Source organism: Otolemur garnettii, unplaced genomic scaffold (genome assembly GCF_000181295.1).
Source record: "Otolemur garnettii isolate 467f Iridium unplaced genomic scaffold, OtoGar3 scaffold00024, whole genome shotgun sequence".
NCBI classification, from domain to species: domain Eukaryota; kingdom Metazoa; phylum Chordata; class Mammalia; order Primates; family Galagidae; genus Otolemur; species Otolemur garnettii.
Window position 1 is genome coordinate 20,877,072 of NW_003852419.1, and position 20,942 is coordinate 20,898,013.

General features: G+C 35.1%; 1 protein-coding gene across 4 annotated transcripts in view; it reads right to left on the reverse strand.

The window, feature by feature from the left end:
* Window positions 1-20,942, reverse strand: part of VPS54 (VPS54, GARP complex subunit) — a 124,606-nt gene that overhangs the window by 48,798 nt on the left and 54,866 nt on the right. For 3 of the 4 annotated variants that reach the window (XM_003787955.3, XM_023512093.1, XM_023512095.1), the window contains 4 exons: window positions 7,548-7,674; window positions 6,468-6,575; window positions 4,237-4,292; window positions 2,501-2,597 (listed from right to left, as the gene is read on the reverse strand). In XM_003787955.3, the coding sequence (XP_003788003.1) occupies window positions 2,501-2,597; window positions 4,237-4,292; window positions 6,468-6,575; window positions 7,548-7,674 (388 nt within the window). The remainder of the gene's footprint in view (window positions 1-2,500; window positions 2,598-4,236; window positions 4,293-6,467; window positions 6,576-7,547; window positions 7,675-20,942) is intronic. The other variant, XM_023512094.1, reaches the window with a different exon arrangement.

Below are 20,942 nucleotides of genomic sequence, written 5' to 3' on the forward strand. Positions count from 1 at the left end.
AGCCATCATTGTTGTTTGGCAGGCCCGGGCTGGGGATTCGAACCCGCCACCTTAGGTGTATGTGGCTGGCGCCTTAGCCGCTTGAGCCAAAGGCACCAAGCCAGGGAAAATTATTAATACTGGTAAATTAAACAAGAAATTCAAATAGTTTATTCTTGTAATGTAGAAACACCATTAAAAAGCAAACCAACTTTTTCTGAGTAGAAAAGCAATGTGTTCCTTTGTAGAAAATTTAGGCATAACAGAAAAGAATAAAAATCTTAAATAACATATAATCTGCCCACCTAAATACAATCATCAAAAAGCCAAGTTGTGTCTTTGTTCTAGGAAAATAAACAGATTAAAAAATTTTAACATAGCTGAGATCACACTATATAAGTAGGTCTATATCTTGCCTTTTCATTTAATATTACAAAGTATGTATTTTCATCTAACTAAAAATTCTTGGCTATATATGATATTCCACGGTAAATGTATCAGGTATAATTTATTTTATTCTTCCTCTATTATTAAACTTCAGAGTTCTTTCCAATATTTAGTTTTTAAAAAAATTCTTCATTAAAAATGACAGTTTGTAATTAACACTATTTTTCAGTGAAATCATTCCTTTATAAAACAATAAACATTTTCCAAAAAAGTACATTTAAAGTTATATGTCATTTTCAAAGATGCTCTATATAAGTACTATTTAATATGAAAATGAGAAATTACAATTATGACAAATCACTGTTCTCATATTATACAGACAGGAAATAATTCTACTCAGTTTAATTGACATAGAGCCTCAAAGTGGATTAAGTCCTCTCTTAACATTGTCCACAGGTTCTTGGAAACTGAGATTTTAAGCAAAACAATGTATAGCAATAGAATAAACTTGTTATAATGTTGATGGGGAAAAAATTGATTTCATTATATATCATTTCACTTAAAGTTGTAGTTTCCAAGAACCTATCAACAATGTTATGTGAGAACCTACTGTCCTGGCAAAAAGTGGGCCAATTCTATAGGGTGAAATGCAGGAGGTTTTTTTTTTTTTTTAAATGCAGGAGTTTTATATATCTAGACATGCAACAATAGAAATATGTGATGAGGAAGTTTTGGTCAGAATGTAAGAAAAAGTGAAAATGTGGCCTAGTTATTAACAATTCATAGATAGAAGTTTGCATCTATCACTATCAATGAGTGGGATCAACATTTTAGAAGTAGTCTAAATTAAGCATACAGAATTGCATTCCATAAAACTTTTCTGAATCTGATTGGGGAGCTTATACATGTGACTTACCATTACTCTAACATCAATAAGGAAAAGTCATGTCATACACAATCATAAAGCCCCCCAGATTATTTACCATGATGCTCAGGAGATGCTGGAGATTTTAACTAGCACATAGAACACAACGCCAACACTTGATAACTCAAAAATTTAAAATTTCAAAAACAGCCCCTTTTAACTGTTATACTCAGTAATGCCTAAAGAATGTCTTCTTTTTAAAATATAGCTATAACATGTTGGTGATTCCAATCTATATATGTTAGAGTCTCTGATATCCAAAAATGTTATTGACATGTGTTCTCTTCCTTCTACAAAGTGGCTTAAAATTAAGTGGTTCAGCTAAAGAGACAAAGTAAGTAAATGTAATACATGATTTCTGATTGAATCTCTGCTCCCAAAATAAAAATCTACAGTAAAGGACAGTAGTGAGATAATTTGAATATGAATGTTTAAAAACAGAATTGTATCAACATTGAATTTATGAAAAAAATTAATAGTGTGGAATAGATACTTGAGTGTTTCACAATATTGTACCTCCAGATAATCTAAAGCAGTGGTTCTCAACCTTCATAATGCCACGGCCCTTTAATATAGCTCCTGTGCGTCACAACCCACAGGTTGAGAATCACTGAGCTAAAGGATTCAAACATCACACAATCACCATAGAATATTTTACTGAATATATGCAATGCCAGTACACACTATAGTATTTCTTTTTCTTTCTTTTTTTTTTTTTTTTTTTGAGATAGGGTCTTATTATGTTGCTCATGCTAGAGTGCAGTGGCACAATCATAGCTCATTGCAACCTCAAACTCCAGAGCTCAAGTGATCCTCCTGCCTCAGCCTCCCCAGTAGCTAGGACTATGGGTCCAGGCCAAATGTCCAGCTTATTTGTTTTAAATTTTTTTGTAGAGATGGCGTCCCACTATATCACCAGTCTAGTCTTAAACTCCTGGGCTCAAGTGATCCTCTTGCCTCAACTTCCCAAAGTGGAGAGAATGTAAGCATGAGCCATAACACCCAGCCATACAATACTTCTTTTTAATATAAAACAAATCATCCAAAATTATAAAAATTACCAAAATAATATGAGGCACTTAAATTCTTGAAACAAAGTCTCTTTAGCAAAGTTACAAAAACAAAGCAACTGTGTTTCATTCTTGTTTTACTATGTATATCTCAAAAGCTGATTAATTTTAGGGATATTCTGGACAAACAAATACATACCTTAACTCTGTGTAGGAAAACTGTAAACTTAGAGAAAATATCCTTTAGCAAATCAAACCACTGGAGAAAATTCAACATTCTCATCTGGTCTGCAAGCCTAGAAAAAAAAAAAAAATTCAAACAAAAATAATCATTGTCTCTGGTCCAATTTAATAACATTTACAAATTAAAGGAAATACTGCCCAATACCACCTAGTGAAGCAAGAACTGCAGTTTTACCTAGAATCTTGAGTTGAAGAGGTCAATTACCAAACCACCATGACTTATTTAAATATCTTTAAGACTAGTCTAAAAGTTAAGTATACTGACATACGAACCTTATCACATATTAAGTTCAGGTGAACAAGCTTTGTGATCTCTGAATGAATAAACCATAGACAAACCAATTTTGGATAAAGGTAAAGATATATTCTGGAATAAAAATAGAAACATAACATTTCTCCCAACAAATTTAATAATCTGCTTTTCTAACTATAACCTAAAAAGTACTTTTCCACATATAAGAGGTAATATGGCATGGCTGCTAAAAGAATGGGATCTGGAGGCACACTAATTTAATTCAAAATTCCAGCAGTTTACTGGAATTACTAGCTACACAACTCTGACAAGTGATTTAACATCTCAGTGTTCCAATTTTACTCATCTTAACATGAGCAAAGTAACAGAACCCACCTTACGTGGGTGCTGTGAATATTAAATGAGTTAATAAAAAGTACTTAGAACAATGCATGGTATATTTTTGAAAGTTCTGTGTATTAGTCAATACTATTATTTTGATAATTAACATAAATCAATAACTTCAAAGTGAAAACACTAATGCAAAATAGAATTCCACAAAGATACTTTATAATATTAAAATGAATTATTACTTGAGATTTTTAATAAATGCCACTGCAGCTAGGAGTTTATTCAAGATATTCCTACACTTGATATATGGGAAGCTCTCCACTTATGTTGTGAAAAATCCCTAGGAAGAAGAAAATAAAAAGTGACTCTTCATATCCATTGGTCTTCTAACAGAGCCCCAATGATATATTTTTTCCAATTACTAGCAATTACTTCATTATTATAGTTACCTCAGTTCTAAACTGAGTTTTTCCTACATAACAGTATGGAAATTAAAGCTCTACAATTTCTACTCTGTGGGTTTGTCCCAGGGAAGTTTTATAGTTATCTGTATTACTGTTCATATCTTAGGCCAGTTAATAAAGTTGAAATATCTATACAAATGAGAAATTATTCATAAAATAATCATCCCTAGTTTTTTCAAAATAAAAGAATAGGTATTTCAAGGATGAAAAAAATTCAAAATCATATACTCAAACTTCTCAAAGCCTATTAGAAGTTGTATTTTAATTATATAGCTAAATAATTTAAACTTAATACTTGCTATGTGAGAATATGAATTATCTTCCTCTGCCCTGGAAGGCCAACCCACTCCTGCTGGGCTTTGTCAATAAGGTGCCCTTAAAAAGACTGGAAGAAGTAAATGTACTTACTCCTTCAGGATGACTGCTTTCCTTTACTCAAGGCCATAGCTTTATTTCAACTACTACCTATCTTTCTCAAATTCTGTTAATTGCTATCTTCCTTTGTCTCTTAAAAGTTCTGCATGCTTACTTCTGCTTTTCCTAGACCCTGCTCACAGGGTTAATTCCTTAACTAAATCTTCCTTAAATTACTGTAATTTCCATGTATCATCTTTTTCCTGATAATCAATATATATTTATACTTACTTCACAACAACATCTGTGTCTATATCTTCTATTTGTGAAACTTTATTGATCACACACTGAAAGATTTAAGAAAAAGTTTGATTAATTGTTTTTTATATCCTAAGTTCTTTATGTTCCATTTATACATTAAAAAGGCCCTCACTGACTATAATAACCATTTTAACAGACTTTTTAAAATATCTCTTACACATATCTCAAGGTGTTTTTAGAACTGCAGCATTATCCTTACCCAAGTAAATAATTACTTAAGAGTATGTTAGAACTATAATAATTAAAACCTCTTAGTACTTAAAATTGTTCAAAATTCATACATCAAATAACAGAACTATAATACTTAAGATAAGTTTTATATTAAAATCCCAAAAGGAATTCATATTGGAAGTTACATTTCCTTGTAATACACCCAATAGTTTAAAGGGTAAAAAAAATGCTTAGACTTCAGAAGTCTAAGAAACATACCAATTTTTTAAAATGTTTGAAAGCAACATACAGAAAATTGTACAAATTATGTTTACAGTTTAATACTTTTATACAAATGGAATGCATCTGTACAATTAGAACTCAGTACATGAAACTGAATAGTGCCAGTACCGAGTTCCTCTTCTGTTCCTCTCCCAAAAGACACTTATTATCCTGATTTCCAACTGTAGATTAACTTTTACCTGTGTTTGAATTTTACATAAGTGGAATCACATAGTAGATACTCTTTAGTGTCTGGCTTCTTTGGCTCCACATTATGTCTGTAACATTCACTTATGCTGTTCTGTGTAAAAGAATCATTCTCATTGCTATACAGTATTCCATTGTATGAATATACCACAATTCTGTCTATCCCTTCTACTGATGATGGAATTTGGGTTGTTACCATTTTTTTATTATAAATAGTACTACCATGAACACTTTCCTACTGTGTTTTGGTGAAGTTGTGTATGTATTTCTGTTGAGGGAATACCTAGAAATAAAAATTCTGGGTCACAACATACATGTACATTTAGCATCAGTAGATATTATCAATAATTTTTCAAAGTGGCTATACCAAATAAAAATGTAGTGTTTTAATAATTGTTAAAAATAGGTAAAGAGGGGATAACTTTTTTTTGCTTGTTTTACTTAAACATTAAAAACTCTAATACGGGCTCAGCACCCATAGTACAGTGATTACAGAGCCGGCCACAAGCACCAACACTGGTAGGTTTGAACCCAGGCCACGCCAACTAAACAACAATGACTGCAACAAAAAAAAAATAGTGGGATGTTGTGGTGGGCACCTGTAGTCCCAGCTACCTGGGAGACTGAGACAAGAGAATCACTTAAGTCTAAGAGTTTGAGGTTACTGTGAGCTGTGACACCACAGCACTTTATCAAGGGCGACATAGTAAAACTTTCTGTCTCAAAAAAAGAAAAGAAAAAACAAATTTAAAAAAACCTCTAATATGTACATTTAACCTAATAATAATGATCAATTAAGCCCAATAAGTACATTTAAAATGATATTATCTGTAAGTAGACAAACTAAGTTTTAGTGAATAAGAGATACTTGAATAGAAAAAGTCAAAACAAAAATCAGGGAAGACTAAATTTTAATTTATCATTATAATTTCTCAAAGATCAGAGTAAAAAGGATATGAACATCTATCTACTGCTGGTGAGATTATAAACTGGTAAAATCTTTTTAGATGGCAATTAAATACTTAATTTGGTACTTTAAGTACCAAATAACTTAAAAATACTTTTGACTCTTTGACCAATAATTCCACTTTTGGGAATTAGTCTAAGAAAGCAATCTTAAATATGCAAAATAAACAAAGAAAATAGCTTTATACCAAGATGTCTATCACAGTCTAATTTATAGTATCAAAAGAAAAACAAACTAAATATTCAAAATAGAGGAAGTTAAGTATGTTTAGCCAACATAATATCAATAGAATTTTATGTCAGGGTTAAAAATGATGTTTCTGAGGCTTATTTAACCATGAGAAATCCTTATGATTCTAACTGAAACGTATGTTCAAAATCATATATATACCATGACAACAATGAAAATGTCAGTAACATTTTACACGTAGAAATACTCCTGAAACAATCTTATGATTAAGAGGGCTATGTTTTCCTTTTTTCTTTTTTTCTATTTTTATTAAAGGATCAAGATTGCTATTATACTACATATATTATTACTAGGGTAGCATAAAAATAAACTTCACAAAAGATATCAAATGAGAATATATAATTACCTGTTTAATGATATTTTTTGCTGTAATAATCATTTCTTCACTATAGATTTCTAAAAAATTAAGTTTTCTTTGTTTCAAAAGTCCAAATACAAGAGATACTAGTCTTTCCTATTAAAATAAAATAAAAGAACATCACATTTTAAATATGAAATAATCTTACTTAGAGCTAGAAGTACTCAGTATTAAGGGTTTTGTTCAATTCCCAGATCTCTATCCTTCACATGGTATTTTATCACAGCCTGAAAAAACCCTCTCACAGCAATCTTGTCATTAGATTTCTGGAGCTGGTGTTCTAAAACAGATAAATCATATTCTACCACAATGGATCAAATGAAGTTGGTTTGGGGGCAAAACAATATAAGGGTTTTTTCTGGCCTAGTTTCAACAAATAGTTGGAAAATATCCTCCTCAAACTCTAATGACTAATAAAGTCAGGCCTGTGCTTTTTAATTCATGTTTGGTCTAGAAGACTAGAATGATGACCTGGATTCAGTGGGAAACCAACTGCTAACATGTACAAAAATTCCTTGAACTACATAGGCTGTTACTGGGGCTTTTTGAATTCTTTACTAGTTCTTGGCAGTGATTAGCACTGAGAAGTTACCAGAGAAGTGAAGCCTAGATATGATGGTTTGTATATGCATATGCATAAAACATAAAAACATGTTCATAATAAATACTCAGTGAATATGAGTTACTAATAAATTACCATCTCAAATGATCACTTTTTACAAAAGATGAACTCCAGCATGTACACACATGAACATGGATCATAAATTAATCTGTCCTATATTTATATTTTGAACTCGGTTTATAAGCTACAAGGACCTCATTTTAATACTAATTTCTAATTAAGCTATAAAATTATTTTATTCTCTAGGCTCACTGTCAAAAAGGATAGTTAATAATTAGGGTGCTTGCTTAAGTTACATAGGGAAGAACTTAACAGGTCTGATAGACCTTGAAGTTTAGGGTAATTTTGTTTACTACAATCTAAGAAAAATATATTTTAAACTAAGACTGGTCAAGATCAACACTAAGCAATGGCATCAAGTTCATTCCACAGTTCAAAACACATACTTCTTCTAAAACTTGACAGTCATCTTCCAGCGGTCTATTTAAGTCACTGTGAGAATAAGTAGAAAATTCTGCGATCATCATCTTATCTATTAGTTTTTCTAATTCACAAAGTTGTGATCCCAAATGCCTATAAAGAAAGAGAAAAATGTTACATATATCAATTAAAAACCACAAATTCACTCCACAGTCAAGGCAACTTAGTAGGCAAAACTTTTTTAGCTGAGAGTACCTGTGCAACAATGTGATGTTTATTAAAATGAATTCCTTTAATTTGCCAAAAGAACTGCAATAATTTCATCTCTCAAATTTTATTTTTCTCTTTACAAGTGACTCTTAATGCAGAGGTTAAGAGTGCTGACCTCACTACACAGCTAAAAATCTGCATATGACTTCTGACTTCCCCTAAACTAAAATACTAATACCCTACTATTAACTAAAAGCCTTACTGATAACATAAGTAATAAATTAACACAGTTTGTACTATATGCATAATAAACTGTATTCTCAAAATAAGCTAGAAGAAAGAAAATATTATTAAGAAAATCATAAAGAAAATACATTTATTATTCATTAGATAGTAGATTCACGGAAGTGGATTAATATAAAGGTCAACTTTGGGTTTAACAGACTGAGAAAAAAAGAGTTTGGTTTCACTGTCTCAGGGTTGGCAAAGGCAGCAAAGGTGGAAGAGTTTAAAGGAAAGGGAGGAACACTTGGTATAACCTTACAGAAATACACAGTAATTTCTGCCTGACTTTCTTGTTTTATTTCTCTAAAAATGTAGTTTTCTATACAGCACCAATCTTTTTTCCACCATTTGCATTAGTTTCAGTGCCCACATGATACAAGAGTCAATGTCATAACAAAAGTCAAAAGCAATCATGAATAATTAAACCCTTCTGCCAGGTTATATAATGTCAATATATTTTCTGGTACTATTTTTTTTAATGTATTCTTCCTCATCCTCTGGTACTAGTTTTGGCACATTCAGCTCCATCAAGCCACCTTTTGATAATTCCTCTAGTGTAGTGTCTATTAGCTCTTTAATATCTACAAGATCCACATCTTGAAACTCTATACATCTCACACACACCCCTTTTTTCTTTTGTCCTGTCTGCAATCTCTTGCATGATTTCCTTGATTGGCTCTGTTGTTAATCCTGTGAAATCATGTACAACATCTGGACATAATTTTCTCCAGTAGGAGAAACAGCTTTTTCTGTAATAATGGTGGCTTCAATGGTATAATCCTTCTAGACTTTTCATGATGTTCCTCCTTCAGGGGCCTCCTCCATAGCATTAATTACCCTTTGCACAGAGCACAGTGTATAATGAGCAATAAAGGTCCTTATGATTCCCTGATCTCAAGGCCAGATTAGAGACGTTGTGTTTGGGGGAAAGGAGATCATTTTGATACCTTCAGTGTTGAATACATGGGGTTCTAGATTGCCAGAGGCATTGCCTAATACCCAAAGACCTTTAAAGGCAGTCCCTTAATGACAAGGTAATTCCTAACTCCAGGAACAAAGCATCAATGGAACCAATCCAGAAAAAGGGTTCTCATCCAGGTCTTCTTTTTATACTTCCAAAAAACTGACAGCTGGTATTTATCTTTTCCTTTCAAAGCTCCTGGGTTATCAGCTTTATAGATAAGGGCAGTCCTGAACATAAACCCACTTGCATTTGCACAAAACAGTAGACTATCTCTTCCTGCTTTAAATGGCAGTGCTTGTTTGTCCTCCTTATTGTCTTTTGTGGTGGTTTTATCCAGAACAGGATACTTTCTTCTACCTTACAAGCCTGGTCAGGCAGATATTTCTTCTTCTCAATGATTTTCTTTTCTTTTTTGTTGAAACAAAGACTCACTATGTCACCCTCAGTAAAGTGTCGTGAGTTCACAACTCATAGCAACCTCAAATTTTTGGGCTTAAGTGATTCTCTTGGCTCAGCCTCCAAAGTAGCTGAGAGGGACTACAGGTGCTCACCACAATGCCTGGCTATTTTTTTGTTGCAGTTGTCACTGTTGTCTAGCAGGCCCAGGCTGGGGTCGAACCTGCTAGCTTCGGTGTATGTGGCTGGCGCCCTACTCACTGAGGTATGGGTGCCGAGCCGTCAGTGATTTTCTTAATGGCATTTGGAAACTCTGTTGCCTCAGGGTTGGCAGAAGCTGCCTCTCCTGTTAACTGTACTTTTTTTTTTTGAAACAGAGTCTCGCTATGTCAATAAAGTGCCATGGCATAACAGTTCACAGCAACCTTAAACTCTTGGGCTTAAGCGATTCTCTTGCCTCAGCCTCCCATGTAGATGGGACTACAGGCACCTACCACATCACCTGGCTACCTTTTTTGTTGCAGTTGTCATTGTTGTTTAGCTGGCCTGGGCTGGGTTCAAACCTGGCAGCCCGGTATGTGGCCGATGCCCTACCCACTGAGCTACGGGTGGTGCCCAACTTTACATTTTTTAAGCCAAAGCTCTTCCTGAAATTATCAAAGGACCCTTTCCTGGCACTTTATACTCCAGCTTTAGATCTTTCACCTTCCTCTTGCTTTAAGTTGTCATATAATGACTTTGCTTTTTCTCCAATCATACCAGTCTATAGGTCTGCCATTCTTACAGTAATCCTGCACCCATGTAAAAGCTGCATTTTCAATATTAGATAATAAGTTATTTCCAAATATGCAAGGCTTTCACACTGCTGGTATAACTATGCCAATGAATTCACAAATTTTCTTTTCCTTTTTTTACAATGATCCTTAAACTGTATTCACTTATTTGGAAATAGCTGGCACCTATAGCTGCAGACCTCAGTCTAAAGTATGTATCAAGCAATACAATATTTCTTGTAATGTCATGATATTCTTCTGCTTCTTAAGAGCAGATCCAGCATCACTAGTGACACTGTGTATAAGTTCCATGGTATTATTCCAAGTTTGACATATTACGTCAAACAATGAAAAATACAGAAGAACCTATGAGGGAACACACTTTACTGCCATACACAATCTACTGGAGAAACAAACTGTTCACATAGAGATGATTAGCATTATGGTATTTTAAGCATTGCAGCATTTGAGCTCACCACAAGAATAGGAGGTGACTATGAAATTATTACAATAGTATAGTATATATTATAGTAAAATTTTTGCAGTTATGATTTAATATTGTATGAAAGACTCCATGCATAGTCTGTTTTAACAAATCTTAACTTTATATAATAGATTTGTGTGTATTTTATGGTAGTAAATAACAAAATAGACTAGTATCTATGTATATTTTATGCATTCATGATATATCTTAACTTTCCCTTAATTTGTTTTTCTATTTCTAGGCTCTGCAGGCAGTTTGTGAGTTTTTTCGATTCCTGCAAATTTCAAAAAAATGTCTTTATTCAAAAATCCCTCCATATATATAAATGGACCCATGTAGTTCAACCCTGTGTTGTTCAAGGGTCAACTGTATACCCTTATACCTGTAGACAGTTAAATGTGTTCTACAAAATCTGGCTACTTCATAAATTTTGTAACTGCATTTCATGGACAAAAAATTTAGATATTTTAAGTCCTTTCCTTATTAATCATTTACCATATATCAATGGTGGTAGCTCCCAGCTGCTTAGATATTCAACAAATCGAAATGCCCACTATGCACCAGGCCTCGTTCTAGGTACAAATAAATATTGGAAGAACCACACGTTTAGTTTGACTCCATTCAGTATCGGTCACAATTAGTTTGAGTTACTGTGCAACATCCCTCAGGTAATTAAAATGAATGTCATTAGAACATAAGACTGAAAATGTAAGGATGAAGTACTTTCATATACAAAGGGATTGCTGCAATATAATCTAACAGTTTCATAAAAGCAATGAGCTGAAAAAACTTAAAATAATTTAGTTGGTCCAAAGTATTTCAAAATTTAAGTGAAATAGGCTAACAGGAAAATCTGTTTATTCCTAAAAGAGAACTTTTTTTTAAAAGCTCTATCTTTAGGGGCAATTTAAAAACATTTAAATGTAAGTGATTAAATTTAAACAAGAAATAAACATTTTAAATGTAACTGGGACTACAGGTGCCCACTACAACACCTGGCTATTTTTTTTTTTTTTAAGCTGGCCCAATCCAGGTTCAAACCCACCAGCCCTGATGTATGTAGCTGGTGCCCTACCCACTAGCTACAGGTGCCACCTAGCACAATTTTTTAAAAATTACTTAAAACCATATGACCTTTTAGATAGATGTCTTATCCTTCTTTTATAAACAACATACAGTAAGTAGAGGTAGTGATAATTTTGAAACAAATCTGGTAAATAACATAGTCTGCATTAACAGTATGAAAATTATATTTCCTGTAGCTACTTAGAAGACTAGAAAGGTTCTTTAAAATGGCACCAACATCTCACAATAAATTAATTTAGAACATACCCACAAACTGATACACTGTCACAAAAGGAATCTGGCAAAGCATCTAGCAAAATTATATAGGCAATTAACCTTTACCTAGGTGCCCCACTTCTTAGAATCTATATCAAAGATGCACTGGTAAAAATATGAAAGAACATATGTTAATTGCAGTATTGTTGGTAACCGAAAAGAAATGGAAACAACCCAAATGTTGACCAATAAGTAACTAGTTGAATAAATCATAACACATTCTTAAATAGAAACTATATACTTTCAAAAGAATTAATAAATACCTATATATAATGCTCTAAAGCAGTTTCTCAATCTTTTTTTTATTATGTTCCTCCAGAAGCCTTTTTAGATATTTTTATTCCTAATAACATACACATACTTTCCATGAAATTTTAATACCAGAGATATATATCTCTAAAAAGAAAACTATAATATATCTCTGGTATTAAACCACAAACCATTATAATTTCCAAGATTTTTTTCACTCTTCAAAAACCACATTAAGCCACAAACTATTTTAATATCCAAGATTTTTTTTCACTCTTCAAAAACCAATTTTTGCTCTCTTAGGGTACTATTTCCCATTGAGAACACATGCTGGCTCGGCGCCTGTGGCTTAAGTGGCTAAGGCGCTAGCCACATACACCTAAGGTGGTGGGTTCAAATCCAGCCCGGGCCTGCCAAAACAACAATGATGGCTGCAACCAAAAAAAATAGCCAGGCATTGTGGCAGGCGCCTGTGGTCCCAGCTACTTGGGAGGCGGAGGCAGGAGACTCGCTTGAGCCCAGGAGTTGGAGGTTGCTGTGAGCGAGATGCCATGGCACTCTACACCCAGGGGGACAGCTTGAGGCTCTGTCTCAAAAAAAAAAAAAGAACACATGCTATAGAGCCATGATATTCAACCAGTGTGCCATGAGAGGATCTTAAGTATGCCACAAAAATTTTTAAACATCATTATTTTCAAAAGAAGTTCAGATCAAAGTTAAGTATATTCTTTTTTTTTTACTCTTTTTATTTAATCAACATAATTTAAGTGTGCCACAGAAGTTAGGTTCAAGTGTGCTGTGAGATAAAAAAAAAACCTTGAAATCACTGCTACAGAACATGGTACAATATCTAGGGCATATTGTAAGGTATAAAAAGCAAGGTGAAGAAAAGTATATACAGTGTACAAATACCTAAGGCAAGGGACGGATGGATGGATGGATGGAGAAATATAAACTATATTTTTTCTAAAATGATGACTTATGGCAAAGAATGGGGGGGAATGCAGAAAAAATATGAGGAAATATCAGTATGCTGATATTTCCAATTTAAAGTCAGGACTACAAGGTTTTTAATTCTTCAATCTTACATATGAATATCCTTTTTACAAGGCTAAAAATTGTGGTTCCTAGTGACAGCAACATAATTTCTAACTTGTTTTATCTTACAATATACACATAATACTTCTCAAACTAAGAATATTTTTATTACAAACAATATAGGATTTTCTCTTCTTTTCCTTAAGATAGATCCCATGTGGATGAATTACTATTTTGAAGTCACTTGAAAAGGAAAATTATTTTCTAGCTCTACCCACTAGGAAAGCCTAGAAATAATGACCAATCTACTGAGCAAAGAACATTTGTTGTTACCTAGATTTTTAAGCACCATTTCCTACTAAGAGAAACTAGGGTTTCTTAGACAAAGTCTCTTAGTAAGAGTATCCTGTCACAACATAAAGAAAACTATCAGTCACTACTTATGGAATCATGTCAAAAAAATTCAAGGATGAACTTGAGAAGATTCCTACAAAGATAAGACAATTTGAATTTCGATAAAAATAGCAAAGAACTTAAATACTTCAAATGCAAGTAAATCCATGTATTTAACATCACTTTATAGAAACACAAGATCAGACAAGTTCATGAACTTGGCATCATGGGCTTATGTTGGCAGCACTGTACAAACAAGTAAGTAAAGTTTCAGAACCTTGGTATATCAGTGTCTCACAGTTGTGTTCCTATCCACATGTGGCAATCTCTTGCTTAGTGGTGTTCATTATCATTCCTTATTTTTGTGTGCCTTCACAAGAACAGCTGGGTTTAAATAACAGCAACAAACAAGCATTCATAAATTTCTTGTCTGGCTTGGTGCCTGTGGCTCAAGTGGCTAAGGCGCCAGCCACATACACCTAAGGTGGCGGGTTCGAATTCAGTCAGGGCCCGCCAAACAACAATGATGGCTGCAACCAAAAAAAAATAGCCAAGTGTTGTGGCGGGTGCCTGTGGTCCCAGCTACTTGGGAGGCTGAGGCAGGAGACTCGCTTGAGCCCAGGAGTTGGAAGTTGCTGTGAGCTATGATGCTACGGCACTCTACCCAGGGTGACAGCTTGAGAATCTGTCTCCCAAAAATAAATAAATAAATAAATAAATAAATAAATAAAATAAATTTCTTGTCAAACTTGGCAAGAGTAGAAGTGAAATCAGGGACATGTTAGTCCAAGTTTATGGTAACAATGTCATAAAGAAAATAGCAATGTACAAATGGGTATTAAATGTTTTTCAGAGGAGAAAGAAAGTATCATTGACAAAGAGAGGTCAGAATGGCAAATAATGAGCAGAACTGATGAAAACACTGTAAAAACTCATCAAATTGTGTGTCAAAAATCATTGGCTCACTGTGAGAAGCATAGTAGACCAAACAAACATCAATAAAACAACAGGAAAATCTTAAGTGAAAATCTTGGTCAACAACTCATGGCTCTTCCATCACAACAAAGCACAACTCATATGGCACTGTCTGAGAGAATTTTTAGCCATTAAACAAATAACTGTATTGGAATACCCTCCTTACTCACCTGATCTGGCCCTCAGTGAGTTTTTTCTTTACCCAAAGATAAAGGAAATATCAAAAGAAAGACATTTTGACGGCACTCAAGGAATCAGGGTATTATGACAACAGCTTTGATGGCCATTCTACAAAAAGAGTTCTAAAATTGCTTTGAAGGGTGGACTAGGGGCTGGCATCAGTGTGTAGCTTCCTAAGGGGAGTACTTCGAAGGTGACCATAGTGATATTCAGCAATGAGGTATGTAGCACATTGTCTAGGATGAGCTTGCAAACTTAATTGTCAGACCTCACAAAATTAGTACCATGTTTCTCCAAAAATAAGACACTGTCTTATATTTATTTTTTCTCAAGAAGACATACTAGGGCTTATTTGAGGGGATGTCTTATTTTTATTAAGTATAATACAACAATCTACATTTATTCAAATACAGTTAAGTCATCTTCTTTTGGAACCTGACAGGGGGAGCCGACCTTGTTGGTGGGGCTAGCACTAGTGATGCATGAACTCCTTTCCCCTAACTGTTCACACGTGCACAATAGGATGCCTGCAACCGTGGTTACCACACGCACACCCGCACAAGTGCCAAGGCTCAAAGAAAGGAGCTGTAGCAGATAAAAGGTATTCCAGTCTTCCTTACCACTCCACACCAAAATGCATGGTCTTATTATCAAGGTAGGGCTTACATTTAACAAATGCATAGAAATCCTGCTAGGGCTTATTTTTTGGGTAGGTCTTATTTTGGGGGAAACACGGTAAGTCATGATTTATAACCCACAATTAATGATAAATCTAGGCAATGATCATTAAATGGCTGCTCATCATAAAGAGAGACGACTTATGCTTCTTAACTGAAATACATAATTATCAGATGCTCTTGTCAAAAAGCTAAAACTTAAATCTGATCAAACTTTTAAATCTTCACCAATTATAGAAAAGATAACTAAAAGAAGAACATGCTAAATGCAGGAGTGCAATTGGCAAAATCCAAATTGTGAGAAGACTACAAGAGAATCCATTTTCTTCAATAAATATTTTGAAAAGGAGAAAATGAGAATGGGAAACTATATATCAAAAGACATTTGAGATATATCAACCAATTTCAATGTGCAGATATTATCTGGATCCTGATTCAAACAAACACCCTATAGAAATGAATTTTGAAACAGAGACATAAATGATTACTTACTAGGTATTTGAAAATATAAGTGATATTAGTTATATTTTAAAAAAATACTTGTCTTTCAAAGCTCCATAATGAAATATTTATAAATGAAACAAAATGATGTTTGGTATTTGTTTCAAAATAATCCAAGAGAAGGGAGAGAGGTATTAATAAAACAAAAACAAACTTGGTCATGAGTCAGTAACTCATAAGTGGTATATAAATCATCTGGTTTCCTATATATCTCTTCATATAATTTCTTTCATTTTTGTGTATGTTTGAGTTTCCAATAAGTTTTTTTAAAAAGAATACCATAACCATAAGGTAGGATATAAATTTACACACAACTTTAATGTTGCTTGGTTTTCAATTTTTTTTTTTTTTATTTTTGCAGTTTTTGGCCAGGGCTGGGTTTGAACCTGGCACCTCCGGCATATGGGGTCGGTGCCCTACTCCTTTGAGCCACAGGCGCCGCTTGGTTTTCAATTTTTATAAAGATCATAGATTCCCTTAAAATACATCCCAAAGGTAAACACCTAGGTATATTTTATCTCCAGGTATGAATAGTCTTTGACAAATTACCATAAAAAATTATAGTGGGTAATCCACATGATTGCACCTACTGATATCAGGCATCAAAGTAATGAACTTCTTCATCATTTCAGAACTTGGAACAAGATGGCAGACTAGAAACATGTCCCTGCTAGTCTGCTCTGGCAAGACGGGGGAAAAAAAGCCCCAATCATCTCCAGTAGGGGAAACCTACCTGGAGTCATCATTCAGGGGGCAAATTGAAGCAGTGGTGGACTATAGGAGGAGGTTAGGAGATGAGGACAACTGGCAAAGAAGATGAGTGCTGGGGAACAGGCAGGGACTAGTCAGCGGCCAGCCCCTACACAGAGGACTGGAGACTGGAAGGCTGTCCTACAGGCTTCTGATCTTGGGCTGGACTGTGCATTAGAACTACGAAGGAGGTGGGTAGACTCTGTATACAGTGGCCTGGTTTGAATACATGATGGGATGGATCTCCCATTGACTTGTCTGCTAGCTGGGCCGCCATTGTGGGAATGTCCTGTGGGGAGAACAGTCAGTAGGGCTCTAGGACACAGAGGCTCTGGCATGCCTGATGAGCTTGGGCATCCACTCCTGGGGTAAGCAGAGCAGCTCCCATACCCTCAAGGAATTGTCAGGAGGCACTATGAAATGTACCTCCTAACGATTTTGGTGAGACCTTTAAGACCCCAACCCCATGGGGACTGAATGCTGATGACAAACAGGTACTGACTGGGGGCAACTAAGTCAGGAAGACAAGATTACATCACCTCCATAACTAGCGTAGTTTTTGGCAAGTGTTCTCCACCTCATAATACCACAGCGCCACTTGGTGTTCATATTTTTTTTCTTTCCTCTTTTTTTGTTGCTAGAGATGTTTTCAGTTTCTTTGTTTGCCTGGGAGTTTTTTTGTTTATTTGTTTTGTTTTTATTTGGTTGGTTGTATTCTTACCCCTTTTATTTTATTCTCTCTTTCTTCTTCATTTCTCTCCTTTTTGTCTCTCTCGGTTGAGATTTTTCTACTTTGCTCATCTTTTCCACATGAATTTCTCATACAACTGCCAAGATATCCCTTTTTTTCTTTTCTTCATCTTATATAATTGTACTTTAAATTTTCTTCATGTTTTTTTTCTTTTCTCAGAGTGGTGGTGGGTCATGGCATTGGTCTGTCTGGAATGTCACAGTAGGAGTTCATCTCAAAGAGGTCATTAGCTCAGGGTCCAGAATGTACTTCAGGTTGTAGCTTTGGGAAGTCAGTACTGGCAGATCCCCACTGCGACATACTGCTGAATTTATTTTTCTTTTCTTTTTCTCTTTCTCTTCCTATAACTGGCAGAGGTGGTACCTTACTTATGCTGAGACTGGTAAGGAGCTCTGGATTACAAAGAACCTACCCAGCACAGCACTCCAGAATCCTACAGTTGCAAGTGTGGCCATAGCATCCTGCCAATCAACACCATTTCTCCTGTTGCTCTTTCTCTCTTTCTGTCCTTTGCTCGAATTCTTTTTTTTTTTTTCAACTCCCCCTCCCATTTTTTTCTCTTCTTTCTTATTGCTCACTCTTTACCCCTCTCTTCCTTTTGGCCTTATATAAACAGACCACTTTTTAACACCTAAGCTCTGAGACAAGGCAATTCAAAGCAAGGTGGGGTAGTGAGAAGGAAAAAGTGAGGGAAGGAAGTGAACAAGAAGAAAAGATACATGAGGAAGAATCAACAGAAAAATTCTGGCAACATGAAAAACCGAAACAGAACAACCCATCCCCAAGGGATCATGAGGCAGCTACTGCAGAGGACACTACCTATAAAGAACCAATGAAAGTGACAAAAAGGAAACTTAAAATATGGAGGATAAAGGCAATAAAAGGAATTGATAAGAAAGTGGAAAGGCGTGGCACCTGTGGCTCAAGCAGCTAAGATGCCAGCCACATACACCTAAGGTGGCGGGTTCAAATCCCCAGCCTGGGCCCGCCAAACAACAATGATGGCTGCAACCAAAAAATGGCCAGGCATTGTGGCGTGCGCCTGTAGTCCCAGCTACTTGGGAGGCTGAGGCAGGAGACTCGCTTGAGCCCAGGAATTGGAGGTTGCTGTGAGCTGTGATGCCATGGCACTTTACCCAGGGAGATAGCTTGAGGCAATTGGCAAAAAAAAAAAAAAAAAGAAAGTGGAAAAACAGAATCAAAAAGTAGATTAAAGGTAGGAAGAATACAGAAAAGATATGGCAGAGCTTGAGGAAATGAAGGAATCAATGAGGGAATTTAAAGATGCACTAGAAAGTATCAACAACAAATTAGACCATGGAGAAGAGAGAATCTCAGAGCTAGGGGATAAAGTTCATAAGCTTATCCGGGTAGTTAAAGAGAGAGAGAAGAAGAGAGAGAACACAGAACATTCCCTTAGAGAATTATGGGACTTCATGAAGCATTCAAACACAAATAATAGGGATCCTTGAAAGGGAAGAAAAACGTCCCAAAGAAACGGAAGCCCTATTGGAGGAAAACTTCCCAAGTTTCATCAGAGATTCCGACACACTCCTTTCACAGGGTTATTGAACCCTGGGTGATCTCAACACAAACAAAGCATCTCCAAGACATACTGCAATCAACCATCCAAAGTGAAGACAAAAGAGAAAATTCTGCAAGCAGCCAGAAGTAAGTGCCAACTGGCCTACAGGTGCAGATCCATCAGGGTGACAGCAGACTTCTCAACTGAAACTTTTCAAGCCAGAAAAGAATGATCATCTACCTTTAACCCTCTTAAAACAATCTTCAGCCCAGAATTCTATATCCTGCTAAACTAAGTTTCAAACCTGATGGACAAATCAAATCATTTACTGATATGCAAACACTGAGGAAATTGACCACATCAAGAACAGCTCTACAGGAAATACTTAGACCTAGTCTTAACACTGACATCTATTTTGATGGTAAAGCAAAGTAAACATCCAGAAACTAATGGACAAAACCTAGTTTCCACAAAGGTGCAAAGGATAAAACTAAACAATGGGCTGTCACGAAATAAGATAAATAGAACACCACCACACTTATCAATTCTCTCAATAAATGTTAATGGCTTGAATTCCCCACTGAAGAGGCACAGGCTGGCTGACTGGATGAAAAAACATAAGCCCTCCATATGCCGTCCTAACCCTGAAGGACAAATCAAGACTCAGGGTAAAGGGATGAAAAACAGTATTTCAGGCAAATGAAGATCAGAAGAAAGGAAGGATTACAATCTTATTTTCAAATACAAGTGGATTTAAAGCAACTAAAATTAAGATAGGCAAAGATGGTTACTTTGTACTGGTCAAGGGAACAATACAAGAGGATATTTTAATTCTAAATATTTATCTACCCAACTTAAATGCTTCCAGATTTTTCAAACAGATCTTGGTTAGTCTGAGCAATATGATATCCTATAACACCATAATGGCTGGGGACTTTAATACCCCTCTGACATAACTGAGTAGATACTATAAACAGAAACTAACAAAGATACAAGGGACTTAAATGTGACCCTAGAACAAATGGGCTTAATAGGCATATACAGAACACTTAAAACTGGAACCAGACAAGGATGTCTACTATCACCACTATTATTCAATATAGTGCTAGAAGTTCTAGCCAATGCAATCAGACAAGAAAAGGATATAAAGGGGATCCAAATGGTGGCAGAGGAAGTCAAACTCTTGCTCTTTGCTGATGACATTATCTTATGCTTAGAGAACCCCAAAGACTCAACCACAAGACTCCTGGAAGTGATCAAGAAATACAGTAATGTCTTAGGATACAAAATCAATGTCCACAAATCAGTAGCCTTTGTATATGCCAAAGACAGCCAAGTTGAGAAACTACCCAGAGACACAATTCCCTTTATAGTAGCTTCAAAGAAAATGAAATACCTAGGAATATACCTAGTAAAAGAGGTGAAGGACCTCTACAAAAAGAATTATGAAACCCTAAGAAAAGACATAACAGAAGATATTAACAAATGCTCCTGGCTGGGAGGAATCAACATTGTTAAAATGTCTATTACTTCCCAAAGCAATCTAGAGATTAAATGCAATCTCCATTAAAATATCAACATCATACTTTGAAGATTTGGAAAAAATAGTTCATTTCATATGGAACCAGAAAAAAACCAACAAACAACAACAACAACAACAAAAAGTATAGCCAAGGCAATTCTTAGTAATAAAAACAAACTCAAAGGCATCACCCTCGCAGACTTCAGGCTATTAAAGTCCACAGTGATCAAAATAGCATGGTATTAGCATGAAAATAGAGATATAGACATTTAGAAGAGAATAGAAAACCAAGAGATGAAATCAGTCTGTTATAACCATCTGATCTTTGATAAACCCAACAAAGGCATACCCTGGAGAAAAGAATCCCTATTCAATAAATGGTACTGGGAGAACTGGATTAACCACAT